Source organism: Chlorocebus sabaeus, chromosome 23, assembly GCF_047675955.1.
Source record: "Chlorocebus sabaeus isolate Y175 chromosome 23, mChlSab1.0.hap1, whole genome shotgun sequence".
Taxonomy (NCBI): Eukaryota; Metazoa; Chordata; class Mammalia; order Primates; family Cercopithecidae; genus Chlorocebus; species Chlorocebus sabaeus.
In genome coordinates this window covers 59,947,157-59,974,063 of record NC_132926.1, presented here as the reverse complement: position 1 = coordinate 59,974,063, position 26,907 = coordinate 59,947,157, and the positions used below count along the sequence as shown (strand labels likewise).

At 36.8% G+C, this 26,907-nt stretch overlaps 1 protein-coding gene across 1 annotated transcript in view; it reads left to right on the top strand.

The window, feature by feature from the left end:
• Nucleotides 1-4,766: 4,766 nt before the first annotated feature.
• Nucleotides 4,767-26,907, top strand: part of SRFBP1 (serum response factor binding protein 1) — a 61,793-nt gene continuing 39,652 nt past the window's right edge. The window contains exons 1-3 of the mRNA XM_008014233.3: nucleotides 4,767-4,892; nucleotides 17,657-17,745; nucleotides 18,770-18,842. Of these exons, the coding sequence (XP_008012424.3) occupies nucleotides 4,857-4,892; nucleotides 17,657-17,745; nucleotides 18,770-18,842 (198 nt within the window). The 5' untranslated portion in view covers nucleotides 4,767-4,856. The remainder of the gene's footprint in view (nucleotides 4,893-17,656; nucleotides 17,746-18,769; nucleotides 18,843-26,907) is intronic.

The window sequence follows — 26,907 nt, the reverse complement described above, 5'->3', positions numbered from 1 at the left end:
GGTGCAGCACACCAACATGGCACAAGTATACATATGTAACAAACCTGCACGTTATGCACATGTACCCTAGAACTTAAAGCAGAAGAAGAAGAAGAAGAAGAAGAAGAAGAAGAAGAAGAAGAAGAAGAAGAAGAAGAAGAAGAAAAAGAAAACTAACTTTTCCTCACAGAATTGCCTTTGAAACTCTCAAAAATCATGTGTTCATATATGTGTGAGTAAGCTTTTCAATTTTATTCTGTTTGCTAAACATCCATGTTTAGTTGTAAACTATAATAGTATGACTAAAACTTAAGAAAAGTGCAAAATGAGAATAATGGTAGTAATCCAGCTTGTTAGATAAGAAAGAGATTACTTTGATGTAGTCATGGAAGAATTCTCAAGGAAAGTGGGTGTTGTGAACTGAATTGTTTCCCCCGCCCTTCAAATTCATATGTTGAAGACCTAACCCTGAGTATGATGCTATTCAGAGATAAAATCTTTAGGGATGTAATAAGTTTAAATATGGCCATAATGCTAGGACTCCAATAGGACTGGTGCCACTATAAGAAGAGGAAAACACCAGAGAGCTCTCTCTCCACATGTGCACAGCAGAAAGGTCACATGGGGTTGTGGCCACAAAAAGGTGGCTATTTGCAAGCAAAGAAGAGAGCTTGTACCAGAAACTAATCCTGATGGTACCTTGATCTTGGACTTCAAGCATCCTAAATAAATCTGTGTTGCGTAAGCTATCCAGATTGTGGTATTTTATTTTGGCACCGCAAACTGACTAACACAGTGGGATCTAAGAAACTCTTGAGGAACTTGAGTCTCTATGGAATGTGTTTATGGACCCTTAGTTCCACTAATTGGAACACTGTAATAAAAAGAAAAAAAGGTCTCAAACTAGTTACTTTTAATTATAATAGCTTTGTCATTTCATACATCTGACAGCATTGAATTGATCCAGGTCAGCCCTCCATGAATAAAACAGTGAGACAGTTTGCTTTCTAGAGAAACTTTCAACCTAATTAACAAACACATTATTATTACTGGAGAAACTGGGCATTGCTTAATGAAAGCCAGTTAGTAGAACTACCTTTGTTATCAAACGAAATAATTTTTGAGACTGTAGGAAGTCTCAAAAAAGAGGTAGGAAGATTGAGTTGGAGGTGATATACCTGGAACAAATGATTTCACATTAATATTGTGAAAATGGAACAATACTAGTCTCTTTAAAAACAAGAGTATCTAAGCTTGTTGAGAGCTTTTAATATAAAAGAATAACCAGTACACAAATTATTTCAAATTAAAGTAGACTGTCATAAATAGTATAGTATGCCCCACTGGTAGACTGTCATAAATACTATAAATATGACCCACTGGTGAGCAAAATTAAACTTATCTCTGGGGCTGTGGAAATAATTATTAAAAGAGATGGATGGAATTTGACCTGGTCTTGAGAAGTAGCACTTGAGAAAGCAGATGTAGCAGAGGAAGCCTCATAGCTAATGGAGACAGCATGGGCTAAGGAGGAAAACAACTAAGCAAGTGCTGATCCTGAGGAGACTGGTGGTTTAAGAACTGAGATTTTAGGGATCAAAAGAAGTGGTCAAGAGAAAAGGTTGCAAAGCTTTTTAGAGTTACAGGAAAATTTTGTATTAATAATACATTTTCTGAAGCATTATGGGATCGTAACTCCTTTCTCCCAAATTTAAAGACAGATTTTCCATAAAGCTCTCTATTTTTCTTGATTATTTGACATTCCTTCCTATGTATTTATATGCAAAGTACACTACCCACCTGGAAATGAAAAAGCTCCTACGCTGCAGGAGTTCAGCTTTAATGACAGAAAGTAGACAAAGGAAACAATTACAATTCAGTGTACGATTTAGTAATGGCAAAACTACCTTCATGTAACACTGATCAAACAAGAAGTCAGCTGTTAAATCCATTTGTGTCCAAATAATGCACCATACTAAAAGAATACCTATTTCGTTTACCAAGTCAGAGCTATTCTAAGTGGAGTTCAGTTTTATGAGTTAACAGCATGGGTTCTGGACAAGGCTGGTTTCTTGGGCAAAGGCTTAGAAGTGGGCCTTGGTTAACTGTGCTTTGGGAACATCTTGAAACTATTAGTAATTTCATTTTGGAATTTGAGTTTTGTAAGTGAAGTCCAGCGGGATAATGGAAAATGTGCCAAGGCCTTGTTGTCTCAGGTCATGTGTGGTCCTGTCTCCCACAGCCTCCCCAGGTGGACTCTCTGATTTCCTGCTCCCTTGTCTCCACGCAGCAACTGCTGCCACTTTGTTCCAGTGCATACACTCCTACCTGAGTCTTGGGGCAGGGGTCTCAGGCACCTTTAAGGGTCTGCCCTGACAACCTAATGTCTCTGTGCTTTAGGGAGCATCTCATTAAATAATAAATTTAAATACACCATGAAGAGTCAAGAGACACTATAGAAGAAACTGGTTATTTTATTTGTTTTGTTTTGAGACGAAGTTTCACTCTTGTTGCCCAGTCTGGAATGGTCTTGGCTCACTGGGACCTCTGCCTCCCGAGTTCAAGTGATTATCCTACCTCAGCCTCCCAGGTAGCTGGGATCACAAGCATGCGTCACCATGCTCAGTTAATTTTGCATTTTTAGTAGAGACAGGGTTTTGTTTCTGGAATTGGTTCCTTCCGGTGGGTTCTTGGTCTCACCAACTTCAAGAATGAAGCCGCAGACACTCGCAGTGAGTGTTACAGTTCTTAAAGATGGTGTGTCCGGAGTTTGTTTCTTCAGATGTTCAGATGTGTCCGGAGTTTCTTCCTTCTGGTGGGTTGGTGGTCTTGCTGACTTCAGGAGTGAAGCCACAGACCTTTGCAGTGAGTGTTACAGCTCTTAAAGATGAAACATCCAGAGTTGTTCATTCCTCCCGGTGGGTTCGTGGTCTCGCTGGCTTTCACCAGTGAAGCTGCAGACCTTCCCTGTGAGTGTTAACAGCTCATAAAAGCAGTGCGGACCCAAAGAGTGACCAGCAGCAAGATTTATTGTGAAGAGCAAAACAACAAAGCTTCACCAGAACAGGTTACCCCACTGATGGCTCCGGTGGCCTGCTTTTATTCCCTTATTTGGCCCCACCCACATCCTGCTGACTGGTCCATTTTACAGAGTGCTGATTGGTGTTTACAATCCGTTAGCTAGACACAGAGTGCTGACTGGTGCATTTACAATCCTTTAGCTAGACACAAAAGTTCTCCAAGTCCCCACCCAATTAGCTAGACACAGAGGGCTGATTGGTGTGTTTACAAACCTTTAGCTAGACACAGAGTGCTGATTGGTGTGTTTACAATCCTTTAGCTAGACACAAAAGTTCTCCAAGTCCCCACCCAATTAGCTAGACACAGAGCACTGATTGGTGTGTTTACAAACCTTTAGCTAGACAGAGTGCTGACTGGTGTGTTCACAAACCTTTGGCTAGACCCAGAGCACTGATTGGTGCATTTACAATCCTTTAGCTAGACATAAAAGTTCTCCAAGTCCTCAACCGACCTAGAAGCTCAGCTAGCTTCACCTCTCAGTTTCTCCATGTTAGTCAGGCTGGTCTCCAATTCCCGACCTCAGGTGATCCGCCCGCCTCGGCCTCCCAAAGTGCTGCGATTACAGGCATGAGCCACTGTCCCCTGCTGGAAGAAACGTTTTTCCTGTATTTTGAATGAAGGGGCCTGGATTTTCATTTTGCACTGCACCCCACATATTATGTAGCTGGACTTGAAGTCCTATAGCAGTGGACAGTACCAGGCAAGTGACTCTGGGCAAGGCACTGGGTGCCCCTGAAGTCACTTTCACATCTGTAAAATAATAGTTCAGAGCAGAGTTGGGTGGCTCACTCCTGTAGTACTAGCTATTTGGAAGGCTGAGGTGAGAGGATGGCTTGCGTCCAGGAGTTTGAGGCTGCAGTGAGCTATAAATGTGCCACTGCACACCAGCCTGGATGACAGACAGACCAGGTCTCTAACAAAATAATAATAATTATAATAGAATAATAATATCTATCTTGTTGGATTTCTGTGGAGATTTTGAGCTAATTTATGTAAAGCTCTTGGACCAGCGTTTGACACATTTTAATGGTCAATACTAGAAAGTGTTGACAATTATACATTACCTAATTCAAACACATTCCCTTACGTCTCCTATGCCCGCAGGCTAATATTTCTAAACAGCCATTCCCACAGGCAGTACCAAATGTGTATCCTGGTTTTGCTTCAAATGTTCATTCCTTAAATTTAAACCCTTCTATAGTGTGCAGGAAAAAATGTTCGCACCTCAGCTATAATGTGAGGTTGGAACAAAAAGCTGTGAGGATTTAAAAAGGCGTGTTTGTTAGAAAAGCGAAAAATCTTCACAAACACTAGATTTAAAAAAATGGAAGCAAAAAATCGTTCATTCAAGTGCTTGACCATTTCCCAAGAGCTCTTTCACAGCCGTTCAGCGCCCCCCTCGCCATTACGAGAGAAAAACCAAGGCCAGTACAATGCGGGCGCAGTGTACTAAGGGGACACACACATACAGTGTACTAAGGGGATACACACACACACATACACACACACCCCCCCACATCTTGAAAACCTGTACGTTCCACCACTACCAGCCCCCTCTGGTTTCCATAGGAACGCGCAATTCCGTTGCGTCGCCCTTTGCGCCGGAAGTTGCTCTATAACAGTTCCGGTTTTCCCCTCCAAGCGTCAACGTTTCCTTTTCCCAGGCGGCAGCTAGAGCAGACGGCGGATGAATTGTGGACAGAAGAGGCTTCCGTTGAGGGGCGTGGCGACGCAGCCGCAGTCTGAGAGACTCAGTTCACGTGCAGGCAGCGGCGGATCATATTCCTTAATCTACCATGGCTCAGCCGGGAACTCTGAACCTCAACAACGAGGTGAGCGCCGAGGAACCTATGGGGCTGACTTTGAGGGTCCTCAAAACTAGGTCTTTTGAGACGCGTGGTCGGAGGCGGGCAAAGAGGGTGCGGCTGGAGGAACTTTCGTGGTGGGCGCAGGGGAGTTTCCCACAACTTGGAGTTTGGCAACCCGTAATTTCCCTTTTCGGTCTCTAGGTGACTAAAGTGAGAGATGTGTCAGGCCCCACGAATTTATGTGTGTGGGACTTTGGGAAGACCCTTTAGCCTGGATATTCAATATTTTCGTCTGTAAAGCGGAACTCAAGATAGTTCGTCCCAGGGTTGTTGTGAGATTAACTGAGATATGTGAAGTATTTGCAAGTGCCTGACCCTTAAACTTTCAGTACACATTACCTGCTCCTTATTGCCTGTCGAAAATGAAAGAGAGAAATTAAGAGCTGTAGCTTCTAAGAAATTGCTGATCTTGAATGAGACTGTATGCTCAGTACTTCGTTTCCTCTTCCAGTTAGTGTCTTATTCCTTTGCTTCCATTTACAGCGGAAGTTCAATAAAGAACTGTTCATACTTGCTATCCCCAATTCTTTTTTCTGCTTCTTCAGTCCATTCTCATCAGACATTTGTTCTCACCACCGTCTCTTCCATAATGTGCTAAGGTCAACAAAATACTATTCCTACCACTTACCCGCCTCTGGTTTCTGCTTCTAGTCAACAAAGTAATGTCATCCGAAGTCTTAAAGTAAGCTGGAAACGTAAGGATCGAGTAAGGAACTCACAGTGACATACAGAAAGGAAATTCTTTATTCCGTGTATGAGCAGGTCACTGTTTGGAGTACACATAGTAATGTAAGAGATACTTCATATTTTCTAGTAACAAGGCAGGAAAACGAAGTGGGTAATATTTGTACTTGGTCTTTAAGGATCTTCCCCAGGAATCACTTAGTCAGTGATTCAGGAAAGGGGAAGAAGTCATTCCAGGCAGAGGAACTGGTATAAGCAGGAAAGGGTTAGTAGCAGAATAAACCGTGGGTAATATAGGGATAGGTAACTCTTCACTGACGGGAACTTGTGAGATGAAGAAGGAAATAAAACTGAAATATATTCCCTACTGCCAGATTAACGAGTCTGGATTTCAGTTGACAGTGGAGTGCAAGATATGCTGAAGAGGGACGCTGCAAGCAGTTACTATTTACTCATAAACATACATTAAGCTTATGCTTTCTGCCAGAAAGCATTTGGTGGGCTATTTTCCATTAGGTTACCTGTGATGTATGAAAGATCGGAGTAATGTCCTTAGGATTTCAACCCCAGGGAGCTTCATATCAAATTTTGTAATGACTTTGATGATGGAAATGACAGGGGATAAGCCATTTAAGACTGTTTTTCCACTTAACTAACTTCTGTTCTTCTTCAAAACAGTTAAAATTTGACCTTTAGGAAACCTTCATTAACTCACCTCGGTCTGGGTTAGGTGTCTATTCTTTGTGCAGCCAGATTGCTTTCTCCTCTGGAAACACTTATGTAACTGTTTCTGTCTTCCTGTGTTTATGTGTCTGTCACGTGTAACACGTGTTTACTAGGTAATTAAATGAATTTATGAAAGCAGGAACTGTACACATCCATCACTGAAGTCTAGTGTGTTCTAATGTGAAGGGGATAAAAAGGTCAGAAAAAAGTGGAGATGATGGAGGATATTATAATTTAAAATTAGTGGGGGAAAAAACCACAAAAGGAAAGATAGTTACAGATTTATCTACATTAAAAAATTGAATAACATACCAAAGAAAAGAAAAAGGACAACCAACTAGAAAAAAAAATATGCAATAAATATGACAAAGGACTAATGCCTTTAGTAGGAAATACCTCATAGAAATTAAAAGAAACCATCTCAGAAAATAGGCAGAAGTGAATTAACAACTTCTTAAGGAGGAAATGTATCTGAAATATAATTTGAATTTGCTTTCAATCTTTTCACTTCTTTTCCGTCACCACTAGAATCCTAGTAGAGCTGCTGTACTAGCTTCCCAGCTACTTACATGGACTCTTCTCAAACTTTAATCTTTTATATATATATATACTTTAGGTTCTGGGGTACATGTGCAGAACGTGCAGGTTTGTTACATAGGTATACATGCGCCATGGTGGTTTACTGCACCCATCAACCTGTCATCTACATTAGGTATTTATCCTAATGCTATCCCTCCCCCTTCCCCCCCGCCCACTGCCACAGGCCCTGTTGTGTGATGTTCCCTTCCCTGTGTCCATGTGTTCTCATTGTTCAACTCCAACTTATAAGTGAGAACATGCGGTGTTTGGTTTTCTTTTCTTGTGTTGCTTTGCAGAGAATGATGGTTTCCAGCTTCATCCATGTCCCTACAAAGGACATGAACTCATACTTTTTTATGGCTGCATTGTATTCCATGGTGTGTATGTGCCACATTTTCATTATCCAGTCTATCATTGATAGCCATTTGGGTTGGTTCAAAGTCTTTGCTATTGTAAACAGTGCCACAAAAAACATATGTGCACACGTGCCTTTATAGCAGAATGATTTATAATCCTTTGGGTGTATAGCCAGTAATGGGATGCTGGGTCAAATGGTATTTCTATTGCTAGATCCTTGAGGAATCACCACACTGCCTTCCACTATGGTTGAACTAATTTACACTTCCACCAACAGTGTAAAAGTGTTCCTGTTTCTTCACATCCTCTCCAGCATCTGTTGTTTCCTGACTTTTCAATGATTGCCATTCTAACTGGCATGAGATGGTATCTCATTGTGGTTTGGATTTGCATTTCTCTAATGACCAGTGATGATGAGCATTTTTTCATATATTCGTTGGCTGCGTAAATGACTTCTTTTTAGAAATGTCTGTTCATATCCTTTGTCCATTTTTTGATGGGGTTGTTTTTTTCTTGTAAATTTGTTTAAGTTCTTGGTAGATTCTGGATATTAGCCCTTTGTCAAAGGAGTAGATTGCAAGAATTTTCTCCCATTCTGTAGGTTGCCTGTTCACTCTGATGGTAGTTTCTTTTGCTGTACAGAAGCTCTTTAGTTTAATTAGATCCCATTTGTCATTTTTGGCTTTTGTTGCCATTGCTTTTGGTGTTTTAGTCATGAAGTCTTTGTCCATGCCCGTGTCCTGAATAGTATTGCCTAGGTTTTCTTCTAGGGTTTTTATGGTTTTAGGTCTGACATTTAAATCTTTAATCCATTTTGAGTTAATTTTTGTAGAAGGTGTAAGGAAGGGGTCCAGTTTCAGTTTTCTGCATATGGCTAGCCAGTTTTCCCAGCACCATTTATTAAATAGGGAATCCTTTCCCCATTGCTTGTTTTTGTCAGGTTTGTCAAAGATCAGATGTTTGTAGATGTGTGGTGTTGTTTCTGAGGCCTCTGTTCTGTTCTATTGGTGTATATATCTGTTTTGGTACCAGTACCACGCTGTTTTGATTACTGTAGCTTTGTATTATAGTTTGATGTCAGGTAGCGTGATGCCTCCAGCTTTGTCCCTTTTGCTTAGGATTGCCTTGGCTATGCAGGCTCTTTTTTGATTCCATATGAAATTTAAATTAGTTTTTTCCAATTCTGTGAAGAAAGTCAATGGTAGCTTGATGGGAATAGCATTGAATCTATAATTACTTTGGGCAGTATGGCCGTTTTCACAATATTGATTCTTCCTATGAGCATAGAATGTTTTTCCATTTGTGTGTGTCCTCTCTTATTTCCCTGAGCAGTGGTTTGTAGTTCTTGAAGAGGTCCTTCGCATCCCTTTAAGTTGTATCTAGGTATTTTTTTCTCTTTGTAGCAATTATGAATGGGAGTTCACTCATGATAATGGCTCCCCATTTGTTATTGGTGTATGGGAATGCTTGTGATTTTTGCACATTGATTTTGTATCCTGAGACTTTGCTGAAGTTGCTTATAAGCGTAAGGAGAATTTGGGCTGAGATGATGGGGTTTTCTAAATATACAATCATGTCATCTGCAAACAGGGACAATTTGACTTACTTTCTTCCTATGTGAATACCCTTTATTTCTTTCTGTTGCCTGATTGCCCTGGCCAGAACTTCCAATACTATGTTGTAAAGAGATTAAGAATAAAGTTTGTTGTTATTCTTGCAAAGTAAAGTAAAAATTTATCTTTAGTCTTCTAAAAAATAAACCATCACTTTTTACTCTATCTTGATGATTATTTGTTGCATATTCTTGGTACTTAGAAGAGAGAATTTTTAATTGCTTTTTATAGCAGCTTCCCTAATCTCCAGCACAGTACCTTGTCTACAGGTAAATATAAGAAGTAAATATATATTGGGCAGATGAAAGCATGGATAGCATAACTGTCAACTAATGTTCAAATGAGAGGGAAAATCTCCTAAATGCTGACTTTTTTCTCCCTTTCCATTAGAACTAGAGGAGAAATGCACAATTGAAAACGAGTGCCATAGAATATAGTGAGTAGATAATTTGCAAAACTAGTGCTAGATTTTCTCAAGTCATCTGTTTTCTAAAATTTAGGCAGCAGTGATATGTAAAAATCAGAATTAGGAGGTGTAGCAATCTGATGGAGTGTTTTAATTTTATAGGAAGGCCAAATCCTATGTATACAACTGATATTATTTTATTCTTTTTTTTGTTTTGTTTTTTTTTTTTTTTTTGAGTTGGAGTCTCCCTCTGTCCCCCTGGGTGGAGTGCAGTGGCGCAATCTCAGCTCACTGCAAGTTCCGCCTCCCAGGTTCACACCATTCTCCTGCCTCAGCCTCCCGAATAGATGGGACTACAAGTGCCTGCCATCACTCCTGGCTAATATATTTTTTGTGTGTGTGTGTTTTTAGTAGAGACGGGATTTCACCGTGTTAGCCAAGATGGCCTCAATCTTCTGACCTTGACCTCGCAAAGTGCTGGGATTACAGGCATGAGCCACTGCACCTGGCCTGTTTTATTCATTGATAGCAAATTACCAGTAAGCCCATTAGAAAATTGCTTTTCATTTCTTGTAAGACAGTAAAGGTAGAAACTAAAGTGCCAAAGAACAAAATGAGTTTCCTCCACATATTGTAAAACATACGAATGTCAGGAACCATGTTTGTATGTGCTTATGAAGTTATAAAAGTCCAATGTCATGATTAGGTGCAGAGTATTTTTTAACAATTTTTTTCTGAAATATTAAATTAGGGCCTATCTGTAAGAAAAGAACCAATTTGTGTTTAGTTATTAAACTATTCTGGGAAGTTTTGCTAGGTGGCAGCATGCGTCCAATAATAGTTAGATTGTAGATAATCACTAAGCACTCTAGATATTTTTAAAAATTGTTGCTCATCAGAAATAAAAAGTAAAATCAACAATAAGTTATCATCTATATGACATAATTAGGATCCTTTTTATAAAACAATAATTTTGGCCAGGTGCCGTGCCTCACTCTGTAATCCCAGCACTTTGGGAGGCTGAGGCTGGCAGATCACTTGAGCTCACGAGTTTGAGACCAGCCTGGGCGACATGGTGAAACCTCGTCTCTACAAAAAATGCAGAAAAATTAACCAAACATCGTAGTACATACTTGTCGTCCCAGCTACTTGGGAGGCTGATGTGGGAAGATGGCTTGAGCTCGGGATGGGGCGGAGGTTGCGATGAGCCGAGATCACACAACTGTTCTCCAGCCTGGGCAATAGAGCCAGACCTTGTCTCGAAAAAAGACAAGAAACCCAATAGTTTTGTTAACTATGAATTACTTCAAACGTATGGAAAATAATGTAATGAATCTTATAATCTGCTTCCTCTGTTTAGGAAATGTCAATGTTTTGCTATATCTTAATGTTTAATTCCACCAATCTTCTTTTCTACCTCAGCTGTAATTATTCCTCTTGGTGTGTGTTTTTCTCTTTATATTTTTCACAATTTTTGTAACATAAGTATCTATACCCAGTGTATAATATTGTGTTGTGTACTTTTAAACTGCATTTTGTTCTACAAATTATAAATTATAGTAGTCTCCCCTTATCCATGGGGGTTATGTTCAAAGACCCCCAGTGTATGCTTAAAACCTCAGATAGTACCAAACTGTCTTCATTATTATTATTATTTTCTGTACTGTAATGGGCAGGTAACAGATACAGCAGGAATACACTGGATGTATGATTTACATCCGGTGTGGAATGGAGTAGTACAGTGAGAGATTTCATGATGCTGCTCAGAGTGGTACACAATTTAAAATTTATGAGTTATTTATATTTGGAATTTTAGCTAACCGCAGGTAATTGAAACTGCTGACAACAAAATTGTTGGTAAGGGGTGACTTCTGTATTTTATTCACCAAATGTTACTTTTCAAGTTTTATCCATGTAATACCTACAGATCTTTTGCATTGATTTAGAATACTACATTGCTATATGCTTTATTTATATACATTATCTTCTCTCTCATGCTACATTTTGTTAAAGTGCTGCAATGAATAATCTTGTGTGTAGCCTTTTCCTGTTGTTGAGAAGGTGTCTTCAGAATAGATTCCTAGAAGTAGGACTTTTGTTAAAGTACAGCAAGGTTTCCTCCAAAGGAGTAAACCAGTTTACATTTCTACCAGCAGTGTATTTGTCTGTTTCCTCACAACCTCATACACAGAATGTGTTGTCATAGTACTTTTGTATTTACTAACCTGATAAGTAATTAATGAATAACAGAAGTTTTAACGTGTTCTTAGAAACACAGATATAGTTAGATTTTTCTGAACACTGCAAGTTCCCCTGGTAGAATACTAGCTCTTGGAATAACTATTTTCTAATAACTGTAGATTTTTATTACAGGCTAACTCAAAAACATGGTAAAGTTGGTGAATTATCAGAGGCTAACAGTTGGCCAGCTAACACATAGCCAGCCAAAAGTCAATTCAAGTAGCATTTAATTTTGTCTTTGGACCAAAGTCTGCTGTCTGCTTTGTATATCAGAAACTTCCTATCATTGTCACCACAGAAATAGAGCTCATTCTCTAAAAAGCAAATTCATATTAAACATAAGTGTATAAGAGATTGTGTGAATGAGAAAGGTAGCTTATTTTTAAAAATCTAATATACATAGTAATGCTCACATTGTAAAACACATTCTTTTCCTGTATACACTGACCATCAGCTGCTTGGTATGTAGAAATGCAGAAAGGGGTTTTAGTTGCATGATTCATGTTGAGCTATGATGCATCTGTTCCCATAATTGAGTTATTCCAGAACAGATTAGATTTCTCAAGTCTCTGAGCTGGGGAACCCTTTCTTTGGAATTTCCTTGAGTTGGACACTGCCAACTTTTGCCTCTCTGTGGTTTCCTTTCCTGTGTTTATGTTGACTCTTCTGAGTCATCTCACATGGTCTTTTCCCAAATAGCTATATTAGACTTCCATTGTATTTATAGTATTTTTATATTGTCTATGCAAGAGATGCCCTATGTTTAGATTTTGCCAGGTTACCTTTAAAGGCCTCTGTATGCCTAATTTATAGGTGGTACTTCACTGTCAGTACATATATATTCACTGTGTATGTAAGTCTTAACTCTTTTTCTTTAGATCTTATAGATTGTCTTAAATGTGTTCTCTTGCTGTTTGGAAGCCCCTCAGCTTGGCTTCGTCAGTCTTGTTGGTGATGGCTTCAGAGCTTCACTTCAATTTCTGTCTTCAGACCCCTTCTACTTCTCTTTCATTTGCTTTCTTCTGTGTCAGCATATTTTATTTACATTTCTAAGCCTCTGTTTTCTCTGTGCTCACACTATTGCTCTGTTCTTTCCCTCCTAAACAATAATCATACTGTTTTTACAATTCTAACAATGATAGTTCTTGCTTTTGGTTAGAATTTTGCCAGAGTGTACTGCCATTAAGCAGTGCTCTTGGACTTCTGGCAGTATTGGTGTATTAGGTCTGTTCATTGCCTTCTGAGTTGTCTGTCAACCAACTTTATAACTCCTGGGTGACAAATGAATTGGCAGCCTTTTAAATCCTAACTTAAAGGCTATATTTGTCATCAGTTTTGCAAAAATCTAAGTGTTTGGGGAAACCTAAGTCTTAAATATATGAGGTATTCTTTTTGGTTTTAGAGTTCCCTTATCCATTAATACAAACATAGTATTTCTTAAATTGGAATTTTAAAATTGGAGACAAGCTTTCTTATGATTGGACTGCAACCAAGGACCAACTCTGCCCTCTGCAGTTTATTAGTTAAGTTTGGTTAACAGTGGTTAGCAAATGGTATATTATCATCTCATGTACCTGCAAAGTTAAGCAGTTAGAAACATTTGTTAATATATTTTAATGTATAGTTCACCACTTGCTATTAGTTTATTTTATGGATAACTTTTAAAAATGTATCATGGCACCATATAATTCTGTTTATGCAACGTGACAGTTCTTTTTTTTTTTTTCCTTAAACCTTGTCTGTGTGCCTTTTCATTTATGCAAAGTATGTTTTTTTTCTAAATGGGTCTAATTTTGAAACAAATTCCTAAGAGGTTAACTTATCTAGGGGGAAAGAAGCCTGATTACTGTGCATTTTTAAAATATGCATTTGAAACAGCGAATAGACTGTGTATTGTTACATTTCTGTTCATTTATTTAACCAATATTTATTGGACATATACTGTGTGCCATGCACTATGTTAGGTGTTAAGATGCAGTGTTGGATAAAACCAGATACTTGACCTTCACAGAATTTATAACCTACTGGGGAAAGACACATTAAAAATAATCAGATTAAAGGTAAAGTATTAAGTTACCAAGTAAAGGTACTTGTGACCCTCTCAGGGAGGCCAGAAGAGACTCTTCATAGCAATGACAGTTGGTCCAAAATCAAGATGAATAGATGTTAACAAGCTGACATGGGAAGAAAGAACATTCTGACCAGTGGAAATGGTAGGTGTAAAGGCTTTGTAGTAGAAGTGAGCATGGTGAGGACAGGGGACTGAAAGGCCAATGTGGTTCTTCTGAGAACAATTGGAGACCGTTAAAAAGAGTTACGTAAAGGTGTGACATTGGATATATACTTTAAAAAATTTTATTCTGATGGCATTGTGGATAACTGATTGGAGAGAGGCAAGAATAGGTGCGGAGAAACCAGTTAACAGTATCTCAGCCACGATTGTGAAAAGGTCAAGGTAGGGGAAAAAGTGGTACAATTTGAAAGATAGTTAGGATTCAAGATTAATAGGACTTGGAGATTCATTGTGAAGGATTAAGAGAGCTACCTCTAATGACCCTTAGGTTTATAACTAAAATAATTGTTCCATTCCCTGAAAAATGAAACTCCCCTCCCCAACAAAGGAAGGGAAGGGTCTTATTGGAGGTGAAGAACATGAGTTTAAGTGTGAATTTGAGGTGATTTTGAGCACACTCAGAAAGAAATGTCAAGCAGAAAGTTGCACATTTAGGCTTGAAGCTAAAAGGAGTGATCTCAGCTGAAGGTAAAATTTTTGACTCCTCTTTGTTTAGGTGACAAATATGCACACATAAGATCTCCCAGAGCTAAACAATGTATTGTGAAAAGAAACACTAGCTTGGGACTGCCCCTTCAACTCTTAACATTTTATGAGTGGGTAGAGGTGGATGAATTTTCAAAGAAGATCAAAATAGAGTGAGTAGAAAGGAAAGAAGAAAACTGTCTTGGAAAACCAAGGGAAGAATGTTTGAAGAAAGAGAAAGTGGTCAAAAATGTTGAATTTCCATTGGATTTCAGGGGCTTTTTTGGAAATCATTGATGTCCTTAGTGACATCTTTTAGTAGACTTCATGAGGATGAAAATCAAACTGGATTTGTGTGGCATGCAGAAATAGAGATACTGAGTTTGGATGTCTCTTTCTAAAAGCTTAATTCTCCACATAACTAAAGAGGGGGTGGTCCTAGTGAACTATGTAATGAGGATGTTTATTTAGTCTCTAATGAAAATGACTCAAGCATGTTTAAAAATCAGTGAGAAACAAATGTGTTAAAAGGAAGAGAATGACAGTGCTATGGTAAAGGGATAATCCATTGTAGAGGTTCTAGGAAGGCAGAAGAGAATGGGCTCTAAAAGACAGTTAAAAGATTAACTTCAGATATGTGTAGTGGTATATCTTGTATTGTAACTTTATTCGTAAAGGAAGATGGGTCATGGAAGTACATTTGCATTCATGGTAGTAGAAAAATGATGGTCCCCAACTGATAATTATTTTCTCCATGCGATTGAAAGAAAGAAGGGAGGATGGAGACTAGAGGATTCAGGACAGTAGGCAAAAGTTTAAAACAGGCATTGTAGAGTGAATTGAACAGAAAAATATAGGATGGCTAGAAAGAATGGGGGTCCACTTGAGGTTAATTATGATGAATTTATAGTAGACAGAATGTTACAAGTATTTGCTATTGGCATACAACAATGAAGAACTCAGAGTGTTTTTTTCATTCAAGACTATGATTTCTTAACCAGAGGGATAGGAGTTTAAGAAATTGGCAAGTGTCTATCATGTATCTAAACTGCGTAAAAAGAGGAACATGTAAAGGATTGGTGGTCCTAATGAAGTCAAAGATGGTTGTGGTGGGCGGAGTTGAGCAAGCAAACTGATAGAGGTTGTGATCACAGTGTGGAATATTTGAATTAATGGTTTTAGAAATTGAATATTATGAATGAAGACAAGGTTGACAGTGTAGCCATGGAAGTGGATGGCTGAGATAGAATAGATTAGGTCTTTAGAAAATAAGTAAAGAAGTGAAGATATAATTATCAAATGGACTATTCAACTGGACATGTAAGTTACACAGAATGATGGCAGAACTTAGGGTATAAAGAAGTTGTAAGTTGGTTGCTAATATCTTCAGTGAATAAGGGAGTGAATGATGTGAAGGGTAAGAGAAGATATTATTAATTAAATGGAAGAGCCTTAAAAGACACAGGATGATGTTGATAATGTTATTTTGGCAAGAAGAATTTGAGGAATTTTGTGTGCCAGGCACTCTTGCAGGACAAAGAAAACACTATATAAATATTACAAGACTCCTATTTTCTTTTTTTTTTTTTTTTTTTTTCCAATTTCTGCATGTTTTAATATGGTACCAATCTGTGCTTGACAAAGTGATGTTTTCTGATTATCAAAGGAACATAAACAGTACAAACAACTGTGGTATCTCAGAATGTTTTACTCAGTGTGACTCGTCTACATGATTAGGGACTTTTCTGCCATTTTCATGGTGATGTAGCCTCACTACAAAGCATGTTTTCAGGGAGTAGACTCAATATCTGGCTCTGTAACCTGCAAGAGGCCAGCCTACTGCTGCTAAGACCTAATGCTCTAAGTTGACTGGTAGGCTTCATAAACTGACCGGGCTCATTTTACAGTGAGTGGGAAGGGGATTCCACATTCTTGTTTTCTACAGTTGGTTAGCCAGAGAGGATACTCCTAGAAGGGGTTTACACCTTAATTTCGTTTAACTAGGGGTTTGATGAGGATCTGAATAGCATCATTCTTTTTTTTTTTTTTTTTTTTTTTTAATTTATTTATTATTATTAAACTTCAAGTTGTAGGGTACATGTGCACAACGTGCAGGTTTGCTACATATGTATACTTGTGCCATGTTGGTGTGCTGCACCCATCAACTCGTCATTTACATCAGGTATAACTCCCAATGCAATCCCTCCCCCCTCCCCCCTCACCATGATAGGCCCCGGTGTGTGATGTTCCCCTTCCCGAGTCCAAGTGATCTCATTGTTCAGTTCCCACCTACGAGTGAGAACATGCGGTGTTTGGTTTTCTGTTCTTGTGATAGTTTGCTAAGAATGATGGTTTCCAGCTGCATCCATGTCCCTACAAAGGACACAGACTTGCTGTCTATAGAAAAAGACAGCCACGTGAGCCATTAGTAACAATGCAGTGAGGTAGATGCTTTAATGACAGAATCTGTATAGTGGGGGCCGCAGGGATGGAGTGGTTATCTCTAACTGAGGAAGTCATTGAAGGTTTCACTGGAAGGACTATATCGGAACTGAATTTTATGTAGTCCCTAAAGTGAAGAAGGGGAAGAAGGACATTCCAGGAGTAATTTTTAAGATGTATGCCTCCTAACTGTGATAGACAAAACATAAACTCCGTGATTACATGCCATTGCACTGAAAGCTATTATGATGTGTATTTTTTTTAATAACTAGAATTTCCATTTCTTGGCCTATAGCTCTGTTTTTTGGTCTTAGACATTGTTCTCTAGTAGGATGATTTAAAGTGTGTATTTGTATATGTGTGGTGGGGGGGAGCATTTATGTTGACATGCACATATGCTTGCACACAATGCCCTTGTGTTTGTGGAGCTGCTTTTAAAATTATACTTGAAATAATTTATTACTAAAAATAATGAAAGGTTTGTTTTATAAATAAATAAAATAAATTGCTAATTAAAATAGTCATTCAACAAATTAAATTCCTACCATTATGAGTGAGGCTTTGTTTTAAATGGTGAGAATACAAAGATGAATATGACAGGTTCTGATTTCAGGGAACTCACTGTTTATTGTGTTCCAAGCCCAGCAAGATATAAGTATAACATTAAAATACTTATCTCGGGTAATACCATGACTTTTTTAAAAATTATAACTTGTTTTTCTTAAGCCCTTAGACACATTCTTAGACTGCTGATTTATTCCTTCACTATTTATGGAAGAGGTTTGATTACATCAAGCTATGAGTATAGTTAGACAAAAAAGGTAAAGCGGTAGACTAAGTCTACAATATTAAGACTCAAAATAAAGTGTGTTTGTTCCTGAAGTAAGTGTGTTTCTTCTAATTATGACTTTATTCTTCAAAGGTTGTGAAGATGAGAAAAGAAGTGAAGAGAATTCGAGTTTTGGTTATCCGAAAACTTGTCAGGAGTGTTGGCAGACTGAAGTCAAAAAAGTTAGTCATTTAAAGTCATGAACTTGTGACTAATAAAATGTCAAAAGTTGTTTTTATTTGATGCTTTAAAATGTTTAGGGTGGGATATAGAGAAGTAATCAAATATCTTACTCATACAGCATTTTTGTTTCGTATGTGGAGATGATGTGAGATAGAATGTGCTGTGTCAGCATGCCCTTCTATGGTTTGGACATCATTGCTCAAGATACAGGATGAATTTTTCTGCTGCTTTTGCAAAATTCTCTTTTGGTCTCTTCAGAATAAAATTCCCTTGGGCTTATCTGTTTTATGTTATTAGAAGTTATTTTAAGATACTGATACAGCTTAACAAATCTAGTAATACCTTAACAATCAGTTTTGAAGATTTTATATCACATTTTTTCTTGAATTGCTAAGCAATTTGAAATCTTCAGTACCTTGTGAAAGTGTTTATTAGAACATTGTGTTCCATGTAATTTTTTGGAAAAATACAATATTTTGTATTTTCAATATCACTAGTGTTAGTGAAAAAGTATTTTATTTATAGTTCTTCTTATAATGTAAGCATGAATACTTAGCATTCAAATATGTTTTGTTCCTGATTAATTTCCTGCGCTTTCATAAATATGTCAGAATATAGCCCTTCTTTATTTTTTTCTTAAATTCCAGAGAGCAAATTTTCATTAGATAAAATTGTAGCCAAATTCTAATTGTAACTTACAAAATTTATATTACTTTAAATATACTATTGATTGATTAAAAAAGTGTTGTTAAGGAACTAGAGAAGGCAAACTGTCAGCAATGATAGTCATTAATACAATGCCAAGACAGTACTTATTTTTGCCAGTTACTGACATATGGGTTTGTTTAGTAAATTGAGGTTTCCTTTGGGAGTGGGGAAAATGGGCAGTGTAGGATAGTGCCGTGTTTGTTATTTAGAGATTTATTACACTTTTCTAAAAAGAAATGAAGTGATTATCCATTACAGTATGAGTCTAAAAATTAATGCTTTGCCTGGCTACATATTGTAATGTATTTTTTGCAGGGGTACTGAAGATGCACTGTTAAAAAACCAAAGACGGGTGCAACGATTGCTTGAAGAGATCCATGCCATGAAGGTAAGGACTTCAGTGGGTGTGAATGTGCGTATGTTTCTGAGTATCCTGTTATCCTGCATTTTGTTTGTGTGTGGTATTGCTTACTTGAATATGCTTGAGAGTTGCCTAAGGTATCTTGTATCAGTCTATTTGGTGAAAATGTAGTACATTTAGAAAATTGTAATGTTTAAGCTTGCATTTTTCTATGTTTTTGACTGAATTTGTTAAAGTGCTAGGCTAATTTGAGTCAAAATTGTGCCAAACTAAATTCATCTATGTTTAATAATGCCTCATGCCTCAGGTTTTTAATTTTTACTGTAACTTTAACATGAAGTCAGTTCGAGAATTAAAGTCTTCACGCTATTTGGGAATGTGGATGGTGATACTGGTGGCTGACATCATGCTTTCCTTGTTGCCAACTCAATAAATTTTATGTATTGGTATCAGCATTTTATTCAGTTCTGTAGTAACTTCAAGTAAAATTAGCGTTAGGCCAACATGATCCCATATTTTTGTTTTTTTTCAGTCAGACTCTTCACTAGCATAATTTTTAGGTCTTCTCGCTGCTCTTACTTTGAGGAAACTTTCATTTACCAAATGACATGACATTAAATGTCTGGGAGACTGTTTTACTGTAGAACTTAAAAACAACATTTGGTCCCAGCAATTTTCTTAATTGCAGGGTCATTTTGCATGCATGTTTGCCTATTATATTTTGGTATAACTTTCAAGTTTTGAATTAGGTAAAAGAGAAAGAAAACTCTCTAACAATATTTTAATTGAGTTAGGTTATCAAAGCTTCTCACCCTTTCTTCCTTTTAAAGGGATACTAAAGTGTTTAATAGGACAAAGTTATCCCAGTTAATCTGAATAAAAACATCTAGGAAACGACTCTTTGATATGAAGTATATTTGTTTCTTGTGTTCTTCCCTCCCCTCACTGCACACTCTTGTAAAATTCATGGAATCTATCTGATAAAACTTTTCTTTCTCAAAGTTATAATCCCCTTTGTATCCAGTCATTCAAGAAGAAAAAGTATTCTGTATTTGACTGTCAGTGATGATTTGTGTCTCTGTGGTTTGCAGATTATTTAGTCTTTTTCATATACCTTTTTTTAATGATAGTCCTATGAGAAATAAAATCTTTAGAGATTTTGCCTTGAGAATAGCAATAAAATAGGAAGTTACAATTTATCTCTTTCACTTTCTCTTAACCAAGGTTCTTACTAAATTACATTGCCTACCTAAATTTTTCCCTGTAATTTCTTCTGAATAGTCATTTTTGTAGTCTTAAATTATTCAGAGGCTTTGAGCTACTATATAATTGCTGATTTTATTTTACCATGGAAAGAATGTAGTGTGTGTGTGTGTGTGTGTGTGTATGCATGTATATATATACACATACACACACAATGTATAGTTGGCTACTCTGACTTTAACTTCTTTTGTAATGCTGTTTAAAAACTGAAATAAACTGGAATTTAAATATTTATATATATGTGTAAAATATATATATGCACACACTACATTCTTTCCATGGTTTATTATGTATAATAACTTGTATGCAGTGTACGAAGAGTTTGAGAACAAAAGATACTCAATCTTTAGAATACTTCCCTGTTGTAAATTTCAGTGATACATATGGTAAAGTTAATTAGAAAGAAAAGTTGTCCTTTTTGATCTAAATGTAAAGCCTGTTTTCTTTTTTTTTGTTTTGAATCTCATCAGCAAAGGGAAATCTGATTCAGTGATAAAGTTTGTAGTTTACAAGATTACCACATCACTACCGTGGTTTGGTTTGGTTTGGTTTGGTTTGTGTTCTATTTTTCACTGTGATTATGCAATGGAATGGTTGCATCATAGAAAGCCAAATTCATAGCCTATGTATTCCTTGAACTCATAAAATTCATAGTATGTATATGTCTTGAATTTGTAGCAGGAATTAGGGCATACTGGGTTGGCTACTGTGACTTCAACTTCTTTTGTAATGCTTTTTAAAAACTGGAATAAATTTAAATATAAAGTGAATACTAGAAAGACTATATATTTGCTGTTCTTAGATGTCAAATTTTATTCCTTATTTATGGTTCTTTTACGAATTTTTTTGTCTTTTCTAAACAAAGCAAATACATACAGCATTTTTCTTAATTAATAGATCATTTGTAATTTTCTTAGGAAGTGGTTATTACCTACTTGAGAGTATCAAATAAATGGTGACAAAACAAACTCTCAGTCTTAATTAAATTTGGAGAAAAGACCTCTGCTTATGTATTTTTCCGGAGAAATGTTTTCCTTGGCTCAGACACTGCTTCATTTTTGTAGTCTTATTGATGACATGCTGTCCTGTGCCTGCTTTCTATAATAATAGGGTATTTTGTTGCAGGACGACTTCTTTATGAAGAAATCCTGAGTATTTTTAGAAATGAGAGTTTGCTTTTTCTGCCCAACCAAGAAAAAAAATGACTTGATCTTTATCCTTTAAAATCATAGGTTCTAATTTTAGAGACTATGGTGTATGAAACCCAAGTCTTTGCTGCCTTTTCTAATAGTGTCTATACTTTTAACTTTGATATTAGTAGATATATTGGCTTCTAAAACAGTTTCTTTTTCTTTGAAAGTCAGTTAAATTAGCTATCAACATTTAAAGATCAGTAAGTTACTTAGCTGGAAAAGGAGATGGTAAAATTCAAACATATACTGAAATTACTCAAAATGTGCAACAAATCTCTTACTCGATAATGAAAGTAACAACTAGCTTTTACTGAGCATTTACTATGCGCCAGGCAGTATATGATGTGTTTTATATTTACTGTCTCACTAGGTAGATACCATTTTTATCCCTGTCTTGCAGAATAGGAAACTCAAGCTTAGAGACGTTAAGCAACTTATAACTGATTATAAAGCTAATTATGTTATCCACTGTAGTATACTGCTTCAGTAAGATGAGAACATCCTTTGATATAGCTAGACACTTTCTAGATATTGGAGGAGATAATTTAATAAACATGAAACTTGCCATCTAGGAAAAAAAAGACCCAAAGATGTGCAACATATCTTCAGATCCTTTAATTCCTCACAGGTAAATATACGCAGTAGCCTGTATCTGTATTTCTTTTTTTTTTTTTTAATTTGAGACGGAGTCTCTCTCTGTTGCCCAGGCTGGAGTGCGGTGTCCCCATCTCTGCTCACTGCAACCTCCGCCTTCTGGGTTCAAATGATTCTCCTGCTACAGCCTCCTGAGTAGCTGGGACTACAGGTGCCTGCCACCACGCCTGGCTAACTTGTATTTTTAGTAGAGACGAGGTTTTGCCGTGTTAACCAGGCTTGTCTCAAACGCCTGACTTCGGGTGATCCGCCTGCTTCGGCCTCCCAAAGTGCTGGGATTACAGGCGTGAGCAACCACTCCTGGCCTATTTGTATTCTTTTTTAACCTCTTCCTCTCTAAGGCTGTTACTTCTTCCTATCCTGAATATTCTTAAGATGAGAATTTATGTGTTCTTCTTTGAGACCTTGTTCTGCCTGCTACCTCTTACTTCTCCTCTAGTTTAAAACTCTCTCCTTTTGTTTTATTCTTCCCCTAGTTTTATATTCTGAAATCTGTTATTAAAACCAACCTTTGAGCTTGTAATCACTAGTTAGGATCACTTTGTCTCAGGCTTCTGCACAGCTTGATCCTAAGTGGTTGTCATTAGGAGATCACAAATCGAAAAAAATAGTATAGGTTATAATCTGTAAAGGCATAAAAGTTAAGTAAAATGATATATCATCAAAATAATATAATTATCATATCATTTGAACCTCACCACAACTCTAGGGAGAATCCCATTTCAGAGGACATGTTCAGAAGTATTCTAGGCTGCATATACCCCTTAGATTGGAGGTTTATCGTTATATGTATTCATATACTCTTTAGAATTTTGTGATATTTCTGGTTATATATGCTTTTTAAAAAGTTATTGAGTTTTTTTCTATAGTTTCACATACTGTGGTTTTGGTAAATTTTTTTCCTATGAATGCCTAAACAAGTTCCTTCATAGGGTAAAAGATACCTTATTGAAGCCTGTAAGTACACTGTACTGTGCTAATTAGCTATGTCAACTTGACATTTTGTTCGTTTATTCTATCAAAGTAATCATATTAAAAGTATCATTAATCTTACACTATAATTATTTCTGACAATTTTATTTGTGAGCTACTATGTTATCAAATCAGACTCAATGTGTTAGAGCTCTTACCTAGAATCAGCTTTACTAATAATTGTAAAGATGCAAATAGTCAAAGGGGACAGGTGAAGCAAGGAGAGAGATCTGGGACTCTATGTAATTCCACAGGCCCTTCCTTTCCACATCAGACGTGTACTTTCCAGCGCAGAGTCTCCAAATGAGGAAGTCTGGTTATTACCTCATATCAGAGAGCATTTACATTTTGAAACTTCTCCATGTAATATCCTCAGGTTATATAGCTTACATGATATTCTCCAGTGTGCCAGGTTTCATAAACCCGTAAATTCTGGGTTTGTTTATTTTAAGCATCCTTAACAAGGGACAGCCTACTAAGATCATTCTTCAGATAAGGACCCTCCTAACAAAAACTCATTATCCTGTCTACCAGAGGGACTGCTTACTATCACGTTAACACGAAGACTAAACTGCATCACTTCCCTTTCCTAGAGTTTCCTCCTGTTAAAGGAAATGAATAGATCCCAAGATAGCTACTTTAATTCTCCCCTCCCTGATATGTAATAATCTTCCTTTTAGCTTTTCTTTTGTGTTTCATGATGTATAATACTGTATTTATACTTTAACTTCCAACTTTTTGGAAAATACTTCAAACCTATAGAAAATTGTAATACTGCAATATGATAATAGTGCATTGTATCACATGCATGTTTGTACCTTTACTATCAGTGCTGAGTTTTCTGGCACTTGATTTAAGTGCCATATGCCAGATTTCTCCATCGTAAAGGTATCTTTTCGGTTTGCTGTTACTAAGTAATCTGTGAAATGATACTGTGAGACTGTGTGAATATCCTGTAGTCTTTCACCCAGGGATTAATGTTCTATGGCAACATCTGTTAAAATATTTTTATTGTTTCTATTTCTCTGCTGCATTAATGTATTTCTCTGAGAATATTTTCATTCTTTGAGAGGAATTTTTTTTAACACCATCAAGGATAATGATAATAGCTATTTTTGTTTATGGAGAAGAAAAATGTTCTTTTTCCTTTCCTGTTCATATGCTGGGTAATTTTGGACTGTACCCTGGCCATTATGAAGTTGCAGAGATTCTGGATTTCGTTATTTTTCTCGAATAAGTGGCTGTTTTAATGAATTTTCTTGGCTAGATTTTAACTTTAAACTATGTTTCTTAGACAGCAGTTCCAGTCTCAGTTTAGATCTTTTGTCTTTCAGCAAGATGCTTTAAATCTACTACTTATCTGAACGCTTAAGATATTTAGAGATTTTTTTCTCTCTCTCCCTTCTGGGCTTACCCTGCTCTCTCAGCAGATAAAGTATCCTGGATTCATTTTTTCAGGAGTAGCTCTGCCACTGTTTCTAAATCCTGCTGATTGCAGTTGGCCTTAGGCTAAACCTTGAAGAAATGGTAACTACGTGTGCTGTACAGCTTTCCATCTTCTTTCCTCCAAGTAAGCTTGGTGGACCCTCCATTAGAGTCTGTCTGTTTCCATTTACTTTCTAATATCTTCAGATAGGCAGTTAGGGCTTTTGGGTAGCATGTCCAGGTGTTATGGTTGTTTTCAGGATTGGGGGTATGGGGATGATTAATCATGTTATCTTATTCTGAGGGCCTCAAGACACACTACAATTTTGATTTTAGGAAGATGAAGAAGAATAAGTAAAAGAGACTGAAAAAATGCAGCCAGTGAAGGAGAAAAAGAACCAAGAGTATTGAAGAAACTCTTTCAAGAAGGGAATGATGAATTAGGTGTTTTGAAATGAGCACATTTAAAAACACGTTCAAATCATAATAGACTTCCTGCCTCTGGTCTCACCTTCAGATCATGTTCTGCACTCTAACCAGTGATCTTTCTAAAATGCGTATCTAATTGAACTTCTTCCCTGCATGATATACAAGACCCTTTGTGGTCTGTACTCTAGCTACCCCTCTGTTGCTTCTCTATCTTCCACTTACCCTGTACCTTTTTTTTTTTACCAGCTAAACTGAATCCCAAACTTAGCAGTTTCATGCCCCATTGCCTACATCAGAGTTTTTAAACATAGCACATCTCTGCCACCTGAACAAACACTTCCTCTTCCTTCAACACCAAATTCTTATGTTATTAGCTCTAGGAAACTTTCCCTGGCACTTCTGGAACTCTAACCCCAGAAGAATTACTTACCTACTCTATACAGGCCCTTTTACTTCGTGTATTTGTGCTATCATATGGTATAACAGTCTGCTTTCATGCCATTCCTGCTGCTTAGAGAGAACTTCTTAAGAAAATGGGTTATTTTACTCAATTAATTGTTCCTAACACCTAGTAATGTGTGATATATAGTGAATGCTGCCTGACTAGCTGACGGAGTGATTTCTACTGCAAATTTTTTTTTTTTTTACATGTTGGCACGTTTACAATGTTGAGGTTGTTCTGAGTCTCTAAAGATAAATGGAATACTATGGAACTGTTGTTAAGAAGAATCTGTAATCAGAAGCTTTTCTTTTTGCTTGTTAAGTATCAGAAACAGGAGGAAAAAGGTTCTTCATTTTATACGGTCACCTTAACCAATACCCTAAGACCATATAACTTCCAATTTAATTTTTTAAAAGGTAGAACTTTTGTTTCTAAAAGGAGAGCAAGAAAGATGTCCTGGTTTGTTAGCCTTCTGTACTTAACTGTGACCTTTGAAATTATAAACAGGAAATCATAGCACTATTTTAGAAGATCAGTATATAATGCTCTCCTCACACTCATGAAACAGCATTCAGTAACAGATCATCATACTGAAATCCCAGTTTGCTTGCTGACATGTGGTTTCTACAGCTTTAAGTTACTATTTTGTATAGGTCATATTCCTGAAATTCTTACTGTTGCATTTTTAATATATAGGGGTCATGATTTTCATTGTAGACCATGTTTATGTAAAGTCTGTGATTGCCTTAAAATATTCTTGTCTTCTAAATAAGAACATATGTCAGTAGTATATATCGTCTGTTTTTGAACTTGCTTGCTTCTGTTTGAACACAAACAACAAGTTGCAGGCCTTTGTTGGCAAAAGAGATGACAATGCTATTACTATTTACTGAGTCATAGTATACACCTAAGTTTTAAATAAGGAACTGATTCTGGAATTCTTCACCTAGATAAGCCTACGTCAGAGGCTACTGAGTGTATAAACAAGATTCAGCAGTATGAAGGAAGAAAGCAGTATAATATGGCTTTTTAAAAAAAGTTTCCCATTTATTTTTGTTTTGTTTTGATTTGATTTTTTGTTTTGTAATTCTGGAAATTTGAACCTAAACCTTAGCCAGACATTTCCTAATAACTGTGAAAGTATCCAAAGCATTTTAAAATTCTTAATTCAAAAATTTTGGACAACCAATACTACTATCATGATTCCAGTCTGAAATAATATGGTGCTTGAGAAAAGAGTTAAATATTACAACATATTTTGTTGGAAACACATAATAGGAGACAAAGGGCCCTAGAGAAAAGCAGCAATAGGATCAGTAAGTAACTGGTCTTACAAAATGGGATGTTCTTTTTGTTTTTTTAACTGGATATCACGTCAATTTGGGGTTAAATGGAGACAAATTATATGCAAACAGTAAGCTTTTCTTCACAAGGCCATCCATTTTGTTAGAAGGGAATGTCCAGAATGAAAAAGGTTGTTCAACTTATTTCTTAGATTACAGAAGTGTTCTATATAGAATCTTCAGCCTGATGTAATTGCTGGGTGTCATTTTCTCTGTCTGCCTCTTTGAACCTGATAGAAGTGAGTCATTTTATATGCCAAGAACAATTTTGATGTTTTTATTTGGTATAAAAAATGTGATCATGTTTAATCACTTACATTAAACAAGCTGTTTTGCCTGATTTTCTAAAAAGTATTTTACTGTGAGAGATA